The 17,093-nt window shown below is 42.1% G+C and overlaps 1 protein-coding gene across 2 annotated transcripts in view; it reads left to right on the forward strand.

Moving 5' to 3' along the window:
• SLC35F4 (solute carrier family 35 member F4) overlaps positions 1-17,093 on the forward strand; it is a 183,609-nt gene that overhangs the window by 148,205 nt on the left and 18,311 nt on the right. For both annotated transcript variants that reach the window (XM_033106924.1, XM_033106925.1), the window contains exons 2-3: positions 9,812-9,997; positions 14,928-15,225. In XM_033106924.1, the coding sequence (XP_032962815.1) occupies positions 9,812-9,997; positions 14,928-15,225 (484 nt within the window). The remainder of the gene's footprint in view (positions 1-9,811; positions 9,998-14,927; positions 15,226-17,093) is intronic.

Below are 17,093 nucleotides of genomic sequence, written 5' to 3' on the forward strand. Positions count from 1 at the left end.
CTTTGCCCCAATGTATTGTGAACCAAAGCAGAGAGACTTGGTCTCCTTCCATCCACCCGTCTTCATGTGTGTCCATCCTCCCTGTCCCACGCAACAGATTTGGTATAGTTCATCTACTCCTTAAAATAACATGATTTTGGTATTTTCAAAATCTCAATATAGAATAATTTCCTTTCTCTTTGCATTTGTGTGCTGTTTATACTTCCAGCATGTGCTTTCTCACCTCCCACACCTTTCTCAATAAATGCCAATCCTTTTGCCCCTACTGTTCCACAAACAGTAGTCCATGGTCAATAACGACTGTGGTACCACAAAAGCACACTTTGTGCCATGGTCGTCTTCTTTCACTCTCCATTTTTGGCTCCCGTATTGTTACATCCTTGAAGCCACACAGCAGCTTAACTGTTTGTCTCCTTGTACTTGCCCCCAAAGAAAGAAGAGTCTGCGAGACAGATCTTTTCTGGGACTTTGCTTAACCTTTGTGTTTGCACATTATGCCTCCCTGTTTGGTCCCAGAAAGGTGGCTGGATAGTCAAAGACAGGTACGACTTTCCACGTGGAAAGCAACCTAAGACAGGCACAGTCCAGTGGGGACCAACAGGAGAACCCACGGGGTTCATAGAGGTGGGCACAGCTCCCCACCTTCCCCCGGCTAAGAAAAGCCTCTGCTTCTGTGGCTGCATTCCTTCCCAAAACCAGCAAGGGAAGAGATTCAATGATGTGCTCTCCGTCTATTCATATGCATATAGGTTTTGTCCCTTGGGGAAGTACAAACATCCTGAGACTTATGGTACAGCTGCCTGTAGGCAAGGGTGATTGGCTTGAATCAGTTTTCTATTATAGTGTATGGAATTCACAGATCTTGAGATTGACAAGCTTTATCTCCTTAACTTCCCCACCTAACTAATAAAAGCTAATGTGTTGGCCCGATTAGGCACCAAATACAGCATTCTTCTCTGGATGGTCTCATTCCCTCCTGTCTGAGTTTCCTAGGACTGCTATAACAAAGTCCCACAAACTCTATGGCTTTAATAACAAACATTTATTGTCTCACAGTTCTGGAGGCTAGAAGTCCAAAATCAAGGTGTCAGCAGGGTTGTTTCCTTCTGAGGCCTGTGAGAGGGAATCTATTCCATGCCTCTTGCCTCTTGCCGAGCTCCTAGTGATTTGTTGACAATCTTTGGCATGTAGAAGCAACCCAATATCTGCCTTCATCTTAGCATGGTGTTTTGTGTGTGTGTGTGTGTGTGTGCACGCGCACGCGCATGTCCAAATTTCCCCTTTTTATAAAGACACTGTCATGGGATTAGGGCCCACCCTAATGATCTCATTTTAATTTGATTACCTCCATGAAGACCCTATCTCCAAATGAGGTCACATTCGGACATACTGCAGGTTGGGACGTCCACATGTGAATTTGGAGGGGACACAGTTCAACCCTCTCCTGTGGCTTCAATGCCTTGTCCATATTATCATGACTCTCAGATCTGTGTCTCGATCCCAAATCTACCTTCTGGACTCTAGACCTTGTGCCCAAGTGCCTGCTGTCTATCTTCCCTTGGATAACTTTTATGCACCTTAAACTCAACATGTCTGACACTGTATTCTTCACGCTCCCCTCAGACTAGGTCCTTCTTCTAGCTCAGTGAATGGTGTGTTACCCATTCTGGTGTCCTGGACAGAAACTGATACTATTCTCGACTCCTTCTTCACCTTCACCATTTCTCTACATCCAATCATTTATGAAGTTATGTCAATTCTGTTTCTGCAATAGCTCTCAAATCTTCCTCTCTTTGACCTCACTGCTACAACTTCTTCAAAGCCACTATTATGTCTTCCCCAGACCACTGCCAGTGATCTCTTAACAAGTAGTTCTATCTTTGATGTACTCCCTCTTCATCCATTCTCCACATTGTAGAGCAATCTTCTAAAAACCCAAATCTGATCCTTCCATTTCCCTGCTTAAAGCTAGTCAGTGGCAGTGATTAACCTAGGAAGTAGATGTTGGGCCCAGATAATTGGTGATAGGCCTGGAGCTGGACACTGAAGGGAGAGTAGGATCTAGGTAAGTAAGGAACAGGCTTATATGAGTGTGGAGCTGGGACTTATCATTGTGGGTTTCAGTTCACGGACTGTGTCACTCACACACCTGGTTGATGAGGACACCCATAAAAATTGTGAAAATGACCTGATGCTTGTTGTTCAACTTTCTTCATAGCCCCTAAGGCAGACACCTGCAAATAGTTTTATTTAGATTGTAGCTTAAGTTAGTAATCACCTGCCTCTGCCAGTTCCTGACTTGCACTCCCCTCCCGGAGTGACAAATGTATACGCTAACGGCATTAGCTGTACCCTGGCACACTCAACTGCCCATTTCTTTCTTTCTGCTCATAAACAAGGCATACATATTCTGTGAACTGATCCATAGGCTTATGGTTTAAAAGTCAGTTCCCAAATGAGAATATATTTCTGGACCATTGGCAGGGGCAAAGGGCTGAGCAATCAGTTGGCTCCTTGATTAAAGACTGACTTATCCACCCATTCGGCATGTAGCTCTCTTTATAGAAATGACTGTGTAATTGGCTTTTCCCCTATCTGGACTATAAGAAAATGAGGACAATCACCATGCCTTTTTGTCTTCTTTGTATTAGCTGAGGGCTAGACACTTAGTAGGCATCAATACCTTGTTCATTAATGAATTAATTAGTGAATAAATTAGTCTAATAGCCACAGGTCTTTTGGTTGATCCTGAATTGTTTAATGAATTATGAATCCGCCTTATTAATGCTTTGTCAAATCCATCAATCAAGAAACTCACCAGGGACATTTGGAAGGGAATGTTTTTCAGGAGAACCTACCAGAGAGGAATTTGTAAGAAAAAGGTTTCTGCCGTCAGTAGGGAATATTTCCCAAGATTTTCGGGGCAATAGTGACATTGCAAGAGGATAGCAGTGATACTGCAAGGTATATAGCAACCTTAGTACTCGTCATATGCACCTATACTGTATGTGGGTAAATGTCTTGGTTCATATTTCAAGGAAATCAGACTTTAGGGGCAGCCTCAACTAGAAGAAAGGCAATATGAAGACTTCCTGAAAAGCAAACAGGATGATTCCAGGAAGTAAGCTCAGCAGATGGAAAACCAGTATTAGAAAACAAATTAAAATCAGTTACTTTAACAAGAAGTTATTTCCAAGCATACACACACCTACTGCATCTAAAATATGACTTTAAATACCATTACATTATTTGTATGTATTTTAGGAATAATGTATATGGTATTATAAAAAGCAAAATAGTTGTGTAGTCTTAAGGCCAGCATCTTACCACCTAAGAGAAGGGGCTGTGTGTGCGAAGGTACGACTTGCAGAACTATATTTACTGCTCTAGGAGTAGTTGAACTATAGATTTATATCAGACAAGGACAGCACTTTTATACATACAGCACAGCATTTCTATTTTGCTTCAACTTATTGAGCTGATCTCCATGGGAAATGTTCTAAAGGGGATCCTAAATTCCTTTTGGTTTTCGTGAGTTAAAGTGAATATCTCAGCACCATCAGGACAGGGGTATTTACTGTATGGCCAATGAATCTCTACTTGCTGTAGGCATCAGAGTGACATAGGGAAAAGTGCGGTGTTGCATCTTATTCTCCCCCCCACCTTCACACTGGGAATCAGCCAGTGATCTTCCAGGGGAAAGCTTGCCCCCAGGTGTTCAGCAAAGATAGCTTGGCTAGCTATGCCCCTTTACGAATGTATGTCATTACGTTCTTACAGGGAAGTTGGCAAGAATTCCAGAAAATCTTTACGCTCTCAACGGGCCCCTCTCTGAGAACAGATACTGCCCCACATAGGTGGCTGCAATCCAAAAAGAAGCAGTGAAGTTGCCAGATGGGAGGGGTTTGGGACGGATGGGTGAAAAACATGAAGGAATTAAGAAGTATAAATTGCCAGTTATATAAATGTCACAGGGATGTAAAGCACAGCATAAGGAATATAGTTCATAATATTGTAATAACTATGTATGGGGTCAAATGGGTACTAGACTTTTCGGGGTGATCACTTTGTAAGTTACATAAATGTCTAATCACTATGTTGTACACCTGAAACTAATATAATATTGTACGTTAAGTGTAATTGAAAACATTTTAAAAATTAAAAAAAAAAAGAAGTGGTGAGTGAAGACATCAGAAGGAAAGGGGAAGGGCCAGGTGAGCAGGGGCTGAGGGGCTGGATGCCTGTGAAGGCCCTGGAGTGTCACTGCCCTCTCTGTGGCATAGAAAAGGTCTGAGACAAGGCTCTTGACACAGAGGTCGGCTGTGGCTGGTTAACAAAAGGGAGACTTATTGGGTAGATTTGGGAGGAGAGACTCACAGAACCTCGGGAAATGTGCAGGAACTGAGAGGCCATTGCTGCTGAGCCGCTGGGGCAATCTGCCAGGATGCTGTTATCGCCCTCACTCACTACCTGACACCCTGCTGACAACAGTCCTAGCTTCTTTGAGACTCAAAGTTCTGGACAGAAGGGTCTGATCTGCTGAAACTGAGTTATGTCCGCACCCCTACCACCCGTGCCCACACTCCTACCGCCCGTGCCCACACCCCTACTGCCAGGGGCACGGAGAATTATGTGGGTTTCTTTAGCTTTCTTTGTGGAATATGAGGCACCATTTCTCACCAAGGCTCGTGTAGAAGGGGTGTCCTCCTACCCAAGAAGGGAACTGGGTGCTGGGCAGTTAAAAATAGGACAGAGGGCCAAGGTATCCACATTAAAAACATTCAGAGAGTTGTTAACTGGGCTCAGAGATTTTGTTTTTAATTGTTATGTATTCTTATGCAACAATAACACACTTTCTATTATCTGGGAAATTATTTAAAATCAGGAAAAAATCATTTAAAAAAAATGGTAAAGGCAATTTTGAGGTGTTTCTGCTGATTCATATATGGGACCAGCCAAATAGATTCAAAATTCTTCCTTAGGTACTTTGGGAATACTTAAAAATCAATTTCAGATTTCTATGAATGTTCAGCAGAAATCACCCATAATCTAATTCTACAGATGACAGAAAGTGTAACAAAAAAGAAAGAAAAAGAAAAAAGAAAGTGTAACAAGGCTGAGGGGTCAGAAACTGGGTATGGGCAAGTAAGAGGAAGCTGGAATTAGGAAAACAACTTTGGATATAATAAAACATTGGTGTAATTAGGGCCACAGTGGAGGGTCAGCCCTGGCAGCACTAAAGAAATAAAGCGTGGTAGTGGAGGGAGATTTAGGGCCAGAAATGATCTACACAAGCAAATATTAAGGATGATAATTTATTGGGATACATGAATACATGAATATTGACCTCAACCCCTTCTTTAAAACACAAATCCAGAGCATGTGTTTGACAAGTGTAAGGGCTGCCTAAGCACGGATGTCTTTATGAGATAGGGGGATCACCTGGTGTGACTAATGAGAGACTTCCAACTCGTCACTGCTACTACCGTTTACTCTCAATACCTATTGAAGTCTGAACACTGCTCACTAACTGAATTTGCAATGCCTGGGCACTCACTGTGGCATTAGAAAATAGACATGATTTATTTATGATCCAGGTGACATTCTGAATATTTATTTTTGTCAGCACTGGCTTTATATTAATTGAGTGGTACCAGGCCATAGAGCATCGGACAGTGTCTTCATTTACAGCACTAAAGATGACTATTTCATGGCCCCAGCCCTAAACATGCCTCTGGGCCTGGCTCTGAAGTTTAAAGTTTGCCTTTTTAGGACAATGATTTAAATATTTCCAGTGGCTCAATTCCTCTTGGGTCTTTCCACAAATCAACCAGTGGTAGGCAGCTGGCAGCAGGCAATGGGTTTTGAGCTATTTTCCATAAGGAGGTCCAGAAGCCACGGCATAACACTTCAGTGAAAATGAAGAAGCAAGAGAAATTACTCATTATCTTACAAATCCAACACTTGCTAGCTACACATGATTTACCAACTTTTTAGTACCTATGGCCAATATTTTATCTCAACCCCATCTCAACTTGCTATCCACCCTATTTTTGGACTTCTTTCTTTCCTCCTACAATTGCCAAATGATTGCATAATGAAACCTGATATTCACCTAAGAAGACATGAGAAGGCACACCTCATGTAAAAATAAATTATAAAAGATACTTGAAAGATAATTGAAAATGACTTGGAGTGTCTGAATGGCAGTCCCTCTTGAAGAACATGAATAAATGAGGGTTCACTGAATTTTAGACAGCCTTTTTTCATTGAATTTGAAACATTCAATTAGAAACATAGGTACAGTAAATATTTTGGATATGGAAAACAACAACCTATATATTTTTGATACTTTGATAATAACAATATTAACATGGCATTAATTTAAGCATAGTAATCAGTATGTAATGCTTCTTTTGACTTTTTGAGTAGCTGTATATTTTTTGGTTTTTTCTAAACCCAAGATTAAATAATAAATTTTAATGAAGTCAACTTGAGACACCAACTGATATATATACAGCTCCCTCCATTTTTATATACTCCTACTTAGTTTTTCCCAAGATTGAGAGAAAAAGGAAGAAAAGAAGACAAGATACGCTTTTGTCATAGATGGAGAGGCCTGAGCTGTGGAACTAACACTTGCATCTAGATTACGCTGCTGTCCTGCTAGGTTCTTGTGAGAGATGATGGTTCAGGAACACCAGCTTTCTTTGGGGAGGGGGGCATCACTGCTTCTCGAGGTTCCGATTTGATTGCTTCATGTGATTAGTCACATAGTACATAACATAATGTCTTCAAAGCCAAATTAAAGCCAAGATACCATTTTATCAAGATTTCACTTTTCATTTGACATCTCAGAAGTACCACAACAAGACATGGCCTCCGTGACCCAGAGCAAATGATAGCCTCTGTTCTCCACCAGGTATCAGTGAGACTAAAGAAATTCACCGCTTACAAGGAGGAGCAAACACAAATGCCCCAGAGAGTGGTCAAAACAGCAGATCTGTCTCGGAGCTGATGGCCGTCGGCGTCCAAGTCGATTCTGATCCTCTACATCTAATCATCCCAGTTGCTCCTCATCAAAGTCAACAAGTATTTCTTGAGGTCACACTGTATGTAGAGCATTTTACCTGGTTTTTAGAGGTCATTTAAAAAGTATAAGCTATATAGATAACAGGAATAATTATGGATATCTGCATATGCATAGGTTGACATATATACACATATTTCCTAGCTCTGACAACTCAGAAGACACACATTCAGGGGTGCTCCAGTAACAATAAACACACAGACAGTTCTTGGTTTCTAAATATCATTCTCCAATTAAAGGATCTAGGGATCCTTGGAGAGATGACTGATTCTAGGAGTGAGGCAGGAAGAATAAAAAATGAGGCCAGAGCATTGTACCAGAAAGTGCCAGAAAGTAAGGAGGAGTTCAGAAAACACAAAAGAATGGGAACATATCAAAGGAACTCAGAAGACAATCACCTAATGGCGAAAGCTGAAATAATTTGAGCAAAAGAGTAAACAACTCAGGTTTAATCATAACCCAAAGCATAAAATAAATATACATGAGTCCATACTGGTATAAATAAATGGTTGAATAAATAAAGGGAGAAAAGGGACAAATCTTTTCAGAAGAATTCCAGATAATACATGGTAAACACTCTCCCTCCAGAAGGTAAAGCTTAACACTGCCCCATTCCCCACCAAGGAGTATGGGCTGGACTTAATGACTTGCTTCCAAAGAACAACGTATGGAAAGGGGAGAAAGACTGGAAAAACCGGGCAAACACGACTTTGGCCGGGTGATCAAACTTAACATCATCAGTAATAAGTGTAATAACTGATATCCTGTGATAAGGACACTTCTCTATGGTATTCTTACCCCCAAATGCATCACCTCAATATAACAAGGGGAAAACCCCAACTGAGGAAGATTCTACAAAACACTTCAACAGTACTTCTCAAAACGGTCAACGTCATGAATAACAAGGAAAGATTGAAACACTGTCATAGGCGGCTAAGGAGACATGATGACTCAACGTACGTAATGTGGCATCCTGGATGGGATCCTGGAATTGCAAAGGGCCATTAGTGACAACAAAAGGGCCATTTGTGACAACACTAGTGAAATCCACATGAAGTTTGAAGTGTGGTTAATAGTAGTTGGCAATGTTAGTCTCTTAATTTTGACAAATGTACCAGGGGTATATAAAATGTTAACATTAGAGGAAACCGGCTGAAGAGAATGTGGGAACTCTCTGAACTATCTTTTTTAACTTTTCTGTAAATATAAAATTATTCCAAACTTAGAAGTTTATTTAAAGAGAGAGCGAGAGAGAACAGTCTCGGACATCGGCAGCTTACAAAAACAGAGTCAAAGCATTCACACATGAGAAAATTAAGTATCGAGGCAGCTAGTGCATGACTGCTGTCCAAATGAGCTCAGACAGTACACGTTCAAAGAAAGTACAGATGCATACAAGTATGTCTAACAGCAAAGACTGCATGAACCAATCAGGACTTGATCTTAGTGTTCAAGGATTTGTGTTGATTCAGTGTCCCAGGTGGAGGAATGGAATACCAAAGGCCTAAAAGCTGTCAGCACTGAAAGTAAGGCATCAGAACACAGCCAGAAACAGCTTCACTGGAATGGAGTATTTAGGTTCGGGCAGGACTGGCAATGTATCTCAAGTCCCAGTGCAAAATGAAAATGTAGGGCCTCTTGGTCAAAAACCAGAAAAATGACTTTTCCCTCCTTATCCTATTATCTCTCTCTCTCTCTCTCTCTCTCTCTCTCTCTCTCTCTCTCTCTCTCTCTCTCTCTCTCTCTCTCTCTCTCTCTCTTCCTCCCCATGCCATGGTGTTTTGTTATTTGCTATTTAATGTCTACTCCATTAGACATGGGGATACTTACTTACTGGGTCAGGGCAGGCCCCCACAGACGCTGGCAGTCCCACCCTGATACCCCAACGCTTCCCACGCCAGTGCCCAGAATCCGGTGAGATTGGTAGGCAGGGACAAAAGTGAAAACCCACCCCAGGATGTAGGGAGACAGTAGGAGACAAGGCCATGCGTGAACTGAGGCTCCAAGCCCCTGTGTGTGCCCCATTATCCCATCAAAAGCCACTTATAAAGAACAGTTTAGGAGATAAAAATATTAAGAATTTCCAGATGGCAACTACAGAAAACCCACCCCCGGATGTGTGTGTGTGTGGAGGGGATTGGGGTTCCTTCTGAGCACAGCGCCCTGTGTGAGTGCACTGGTTGTAGGCCAACGAAGCTGAGACCGGGTTGAGGGTTCGTGGAAGATGAAGCAGGAGAGGAAGGAGGTGACTGAGGAGACAGAATGAAGTTGGAGTTCAGTGATCAATCTGATGGAAAGTGCACAGTGGATTTGACAGGTGACACTGCTGGCGGTCTTACCAGTTAGGTATTCCACAGTCAGCCTTGGGAAGGAAAGGGAGGAAGCAAGCATAGCATAACACTTTGCTTTCCTTGAGGCAAACTCTTAGTGTTAGCCGTTCTAACTTAGGACATATGTTATCAATGCAAACACCGTATTCTAATGTTCATTTCTAGTTATTGGATTTATCTAAAAAGACCCTTTATCTTAGAGACACAGACCTTGCCAATATAGCATTTTCTTTTCAGGAGCCCCTTTTATAAAATTAGAAATGTGCTCAATGAATGGTCCATGTGAACTCTGGTTGTGGCAGCCATACATTTTACTGCTGAGGCACTTAAAATCTATCTCCAGTTTTTCCTCCAGGAAGTTCTCACACTGGTGTGAACTCTTTCTTCCCAGGTACCTCCAGAGCATCGGTTACTCGATGTAAACCAGGAGCAAACTGCCCCAGTTCACACAGTGGCGTCAGTAGACAGCTGTCCCCTCTCTCTATCACCGAAGACTCTTCTGCTCCCATTCTTGAACTTCAGAGCCGAGGATCATCTGGAGTTTGTGGACACAGAGTGGAAAGGCAGAACAGATCAGGTATGCTGGTGGCCTCCTCTCATTTGTCCCGGTAATCTTCTAACCCGCCGTGAAAGATTTCACCACAGGCACAGAATGCAGAGGTACTACAGGAACTCTTAGGGAAAGATTTAGAAATGTATAGAGACAGATGGTCCCCGACTTACACTGGTTCGACTTAGGATTTTCTTACTTTTACAATGATGTGAAAGCAATGTGCATTCAGGAGAAACCGTACTTCGAATTTTCAATTTGGACCTCCTTCTGGGCTAGTGATATGTGGTATGGTAGTCTCTCCTGATGCTGGACTACAGCAGCCACCACAGCTCCCATGCAGCCACGGGCAAACAACCCATACCCTACAGTACAGTATTAAACGCCATTTTAGACTTACAATATTTTCAACTCATGATGGGTTTATCAGGACGTAACCCCATCATAAGTCAAGGAGCATATTTGCACAATCTGTGAGGGGTGTGTGGTATAGCCGAGAATACCAAAAGCTATCGTTGAAGGGCTTACCACGTGGTTAAACAATGGCATCTAATGACGTTTATAAGGTAACTTATAAAGATTTTCTCATCGTCTTCAAGGTATCAAAAGCTATCATCTTTCATCTTGGCCCTGGGGTTCAATAATAGCACACTGTGCCCATTTTGAGAAGAATAAAACCACCAGTAAAATCAGACTCTGCTCTTGCCCTCATCAGGACTACCAGTCCTTGGAGCCCTTCAGGTTTTTCCCAATTTTACACCTCCTTCAGGACACTTCACTTGCCTTCTACTCAGCATTTACTGATCAGTCAAGACCTTTAGCCTTTCCGCCTCATCTGTCCGACCACTCACCAACCTCTGGTTTACTTGGGTCACTAGCATTGCTAGATAAATCTCATAACTATATCCATGAGTGTCCCAACAAATTTAGCATTTTTAAAGGCAGCTGGGTCCAGTAGGCGGCTGTCCAATGCTGTTACTTTTTATCAAAAAAGGACATCTTATTGCCTTCCGCAGGGATGCTCTCAAGCACCGAGTCCATACTTACTTCCTCTCGTCAGAGGACCACACTTCTCCCTTAGCCACACTGCTAAGTCCTTTTCCTGTACCATGATCACCTCCTCTCCATCTCTTTCACCTGCATTTTCATTCTCTCCTTCTCCATTTGTTTCTTCAGCTTGGCCAGCAACATATTAAAATCTCTTATATCCTTAAAAACAACCACAGCAAAATACTCCATCCAAAAAAAAAAAAAAATTAAAAAGTGGGTAGTAAAAAAACCCAAACAAACGAAAAACAAAACAAACACAAACAGAAGTTTGAGAAAACTGGCTTTAAAAAAAGAAGAGAAATGGCAATGCAGGGGACACCGAGATGAGGGGTAAACAGATGTAGAGAGGAGACCTGAAAGCCTCTGCTAGGATCCTACTAATTTGAGAAGAGGTTTTATTCATATGAAAAAAGATATTTTTCAACAAATGGCAGTATTTTTAAATGGTATGAGCCCCAAGGCTAAAATTCTTTTTAAAAAGTAAAGAAAATGACATCTTAGATCTTCAGAAAGTTTTAATTGGCTTTAATAAGTTGCAGTATTATTCCTATTATTCCAGTTATCTGCGGAATAGAACGTTTCAGTTAATTAAACATACTGGTTAATAAAGACTTGCCCTGTCTATCATATACAGATTATAAATTTCAAAAACTATACCATTAAAGATCACATGGGACATAATTTATTCTTTCTGTGATAATTCAGAAGGCACTTGGGGATATTCCAGGGCACCACAAAGAAAATAAAAGAAGAATAACCTGAAGAGCAGCTCACAAGGCTTTCATGAATGTTATGGTACTTAAACTCAAAATGAATCCTGTGAGATCGATACTATTACTGTTTGACAGATAAAGAAGCTAAGACTGAAATGAAACATGTCCTCAGTGCCATACGATGGCAGGGCTAGGACACGATTCCAAATTCCAGTAGCCTCTACCATCAATGTGTGTGACTCCAACAAAGTTCATAAAAATGGATGGAGAGTTCCTGGTAAATCAATTTTAGTGATATACACAAAAACTATAAATCTAAGCAATACTATTTTTGAAAATCATATTTAAAATAGAAAAATAAAAGCTCTGGAGGGGCCAGCCCGATGGCTCAGGCGATTAGAGCTCCATGCTCCTAACTCCGAAGGCTGCCGGTTTGATTCCCACATGGGCCAGTGGGCTCTCAACCACAAGGTTGCTGGTTCAACTCCTCGAGTCCCGCAAGGGATGATGGGCTCCGCCCCCTGCAACTAATTGAACACGGCACCTTGAGCTGAGCTGCCTCCCAGATGGCTCAGTTTGTTGGAGCGCATCCTCTCAACCACAAGGTTGCCGGTTCAACTCCCGCAAGGGATGGTGGCCTGTGCCCCCTGCAACTAGAAAACGGCAACTGGACCTGGAGCTGAGCTGCACCCTCCACAACTAAGACTGAAAGGACAACAACTTGAAGCTGAATGGCACCCTCCACAACTAAGATTGAAAGGAAAACAACTTGACTTGGAGAAAAAGGCCTGGAAGTACACACTGTTCCCCAATAAAGTCCTGTTTCCCTTCCCCTACCCCCCACCCCCCCCAAAAAAAGAGCTCTGGAGACCTAATCTCTCTGTGGTACCTATAGATGGTAAAAATTAAAGAATTGGCAATAATTAAATCTAGTTAATAGAAGAATGGGCAAACACTATCGGAGGATGTAGGTGACTATTGATGTCATCAAAAGTGCTACCCATGGTATGGCGGTAGTCCAGAAGCAATCTTCAAAACAGGTGACAGTGAAGGCAGATACCAGCTCAAAGGGATACCTACACTTTGTAAAATCATTTCTCCTTTATGAGATAGTCCCTGAGAATAATGGGATCTGAAGTGTAGTAGAGTACACTTTTCTCTTAAGTGTCACTTCTCTGAAACCGCAAGACTGCAACACTGCCATTCCCGCCAGGAAAGAGAACTTTCTCCAAACCACTTCTGAAACTTCTAGGGCTTGAACAGAGCACTCACACCTCAATGCTGGACGCAGTGAGTATTCAGAATAAAAAGCTTGGAGGTCATACTGACTTGGGTTCATCCTTAGATAACCTTAAACCGAGTCTCAGTTTTTTCATCTATAAAATGAGAATAATACCTACTTATGTGGGGAGGTTTATGTTTCCTTCCCAGCCTCCCAACACAAGAGTCTTATTCTACCCTCTGATTCATTTCGGGGTTTAACCCTCCCTCTACTCTCTGCGTAAGCCACATGATCATACAGGGAATTTGCAGAACTGTTTTCAAGAACAAGTATTGTCTCTACAGTCAGGGGAATTGGCTACTTCATATTTCCAGGGTCATCTCAACATCACTGCATCATGGAAGTTTCTCCTGATCATTTCCTACTCCACCCCTTAAAAAGCGCTTCTCCTCTGCCTCAGTACGCTTTGTATCTGCCATACTTGGCTCTTATGACACTGTATTGGATGTGTTTTCTGGCTTTCTACTAGGCCATGAACTCAACTCTTTGAACCCCTGGGACCCAACTGACTGACTAGCGCCTGGTAGTCTCCACAGGAGTTGGTTGAATAAATGAATAAAAGAACACCAGTCTCCATCCTCTGGAGGCCTAGGCCCCGAGCATTCAGTATTATTTGTAAGACCTGGAAATTATACAGTAATTGCTGTGTTCATCCTTATTTGGTTTATATTCCCAATGAAGAATTCACTTTCCAGGCTTGCTCCCCTCCCCACAAATAATTATATCAGAAAGCCTTAGCTGGGTGAAAGTTTTTACTCCAGTGGGGCACTCACGCCTGGCTCATTAAGCAGTAGGAACACATTCAGCAGGACAGCCCGCAGGCGCTGGAGAGGTAACGTGAGAAACGCATCTACTACCACTTGCAATCTGCGGGCTACACCACTTTCTTCACCCCCAGAATAAACCTTGTGCTTAAGGGAGATGCCTGAAGACACAAAAGTGAAACTTGCAGACAGTTCTGCCTCCCTTCCCCCAGGATTTGACCATCCAGGATCTCAGGGAGCACAGGGATACAGGGTGCTCTCTGCTCCCACTTGACTTCCTGACAGGCACATTAATTCGTTGTGTTGAACTTGCTTTCCCTATCAGAGGAGAAGGCCTTCAGGATTGTCACTTTCAGAGAGCTCTGACTATTTTAGTGTAAAAAAAAAAAAAACTACTAAATATTTTTAGTCCATGTAAAAATACAAAGTAGAACTCATTGTGCTCCCAGAACTATACTACATGGTAATTTGTCCTGAGGTGGGAAATGACTTTGTGTAGTCAGGACTACTCTGTTCTTGGGAGACATTGCTTTTCAATTTAAAAGTCATCGTTGCTGCAGTTAAAAACAAATAAAAAAGAAAGAAACAAAACAAAACCCTCAGTGGAATATAACAGCAAATGCTTATTTCTCGCTCACTTTTCATGTCAACAGATGCAAGGGTGCTTCGGCTGGGTTCTGCTCATTCTTCCACATAGACCAAAAGAGCAGCTCCTACTGGGAATTTTCCATCTAGTGACAGAGAGGAAGCGCAAGAGAGCTGGTGAGACCTTGTGATGCCTCTTGAAGCTCTACCAGGAGGTGGCATACTCACATTTGCTCACATTTGATTAAACAAAGCAGGTCCTGTGCCCAAGGCCAAAGTCTTTGGGGCTGAAATGTGTAAAGCTCTTACAAGGAAGTGGGTAGAGTACACTGCAGAACAGCACAGCACACAGCTAGATCATGAACACCGTCAGGGCCTGGATGGAGGTCCAGATACATACTGTACTTTACAGAGCAGAGATTCTGGAGAGAAAATGAGGCAGAGTTATCAGTCTCTTCAAATGGAGGTAGAAAATAAAACCACTGGTGATTCTACTGTCTGCCTCTTTGATTGCTGCTTTATAACGTGATTCCCACACACCTGTTTCCCGTTCCTGTTTACAGGAGATGATGGAACACAGACTCATCCTGAGAACAGCAGCCAAGAGAACAGAATCAAGGCTCGCTGCCTCTCCTGCACATCCGTGGTTCTGAAGGCTGTCTGGGGACTCCTGATCATCTTGTCAGTGTCATCGTCTTGGGTTGGAACAACACAGATTGTAAAAATTACTTACAAGAACTTCTACTGTCCATTTTTCATGACGTGGTTTTCAACAAACTGGAACATTATGTTTTTCCCAGTCTATTATTCTGGTCATCTGGCCACTGCTCAAGAAAAGCAATCCCCAATGAAGAAATTCAGGTAAGTTTTATGCTAAATGGCCAATAGGAGATGTTTTAAAAGAATTCCATGGAAATATGCATCATTGTATCTCTTTGGACTATAAGCTGAATTGACTTGGGGCGTGTGGAGAGACGGGATCTGAGGTTGGTAACGAATACATGAACGCCAGGAAACAGAATCATTCCCCCTAAAAAAAAAAAAAAAAAAAAAAAATCACTGAGGGTCTGCAAGATGCCAGGCACTGTGCTGATGCTTTTGTGTATCTTACCTTATTTACTCATCACTGGTGGTAATACCTGCCTTTTACAGTGGGGTTATTCTTCCCATTTTAAAACAAATGCAAACAGGTTTAGCAAGGTTAAATGACTTGTCCAAGGCAACGCACTAATAAATAATGGAACCCAGATTTCACTGAGATCTATTTATCTCTGAGAGTCATGTTTTAAAAGAACACCTAGTGTCTCAAGCCCAGAAGATAAAGCTGTATTAAAAAGATTAATTGAAAAATATTTGCTCCATGTTCTGGACACTATCGTGCCTAAGCAGATGAAATGACGTCATTTCATACATGGCCTGGGAGTAGTTTGAAAGATGCCGTTCTTTGTTGGCTAAGAGCACAGGGGCCCTTGTCTGTTGGTTTTCCAGCCATGAACTTGGTAGTACCATCGTTCTAGTGGTTGCTCTGTGCTAAACCTGGCTTCTGCGGCCCCATCTTGGAGAGCCCTGGAAGCTGGCAGGGCCAATGTCCACCAGCCCTGCACAGCACTCAAGGAAAGCCAAAGCTGCGTTTGGGTCAAAGTTCCTTTGCTAACGGACAGCTTCTTGGAAAGGAACAGCCCAGTGTTAAAGAATAACTTCCAAGACAGTAGCTCTGATCGCCAAGAAAAAACACTAGTCGGGACCTTAGTGGATGGCAGTGGGAGGGAAACAGTTCTCCACACTAGCTTATTGTTCCTTGGCCGAACGACAATAAATTTGTCTTGTGGGAGCCCAAAGAAACTTTCTTTCTTGCCCCTGTCCCTAATGAAAGAAGGAATGACTACTATAATTGGTGCATTATAAGACTATTCTAAAAAGCTTCATAAACTGTGAAGGCTGTGTCTTCAATTTCCATTTTCTATCACCAGCTTGGAAGTGCCTGGTAATATTAAAGTCACACTGCGTGGATTTTCCACGTGTGTCCATGAAAATTCAATTCTAATTAAAGAAAAAAAAATTTTAATAAATATTTTCTGATTTGGAGGAAAGAAAAAAAGCCTTCTACTTGTTTGTGATTGTTAGATACTTGGAATTTGATTCCCATTGACATAGACATGATCTCGGGGTGTAAGTTCTTTTTTAATAATATTTAATAAACAATTGCAGGGGAAATGATGATCAGACTAAAATTCTCCCTCTTTGAAAATACGTGCATTACCCATGGCAGGAGGGTTTTGCTGGAATTCTCCTATGGTTTAGATACACAGGTTGATACGAACAGCAAAAGTTATTATGGGAAGTAGTACCTCAGAACACATCAGAGCAAGTCAAGTCGGTTTTATTTAAGACAACCCATTTACAAGAGGTGGCTGCTGACAGAAATGTTTTGGAAATAAGCTTCATCTTTACCTCATCTCCCATGATGGACTGACACTGAATTTAGCAAAATCTGTGATTTGAGACACCTCCAACTGTTAGTGCCGGTAGAGTGAAGTTGACCATGTCTAAAACCGAATCGAAGAGCTTTGATTGTCAAACAGAAAACATTGTCTTTGAAGGGACTGTTCTCCAGGGCCTCCTCCATAGGAGAAGTACGTAGTACCAGAAGATTCTGAGATCCCTGGTCTTTTTGTTCCCTGTAGACTCATTACCACCATCTGCCAAGAAGGGACTCCCCAAAGCTCTGA

The sequence above is a fragment of the Rhinolophus ferrumequinum genome, chromosome 6, assembly GCF_004115265.2.
Source record: "Rhinolophus ferrumequinum isolate MPI-CBG mRhiFer1 chromosome 6, mRhiFer1_v1.p, whole genome shotgun sequence".
Classification (NCBI taxonomy): Eukaryota; Metazoa; Chordata; class Mammalia; order Chiroptera; family Rhinolophidae; genus Rhinolophus; species Rhinolophus ferrumequinum.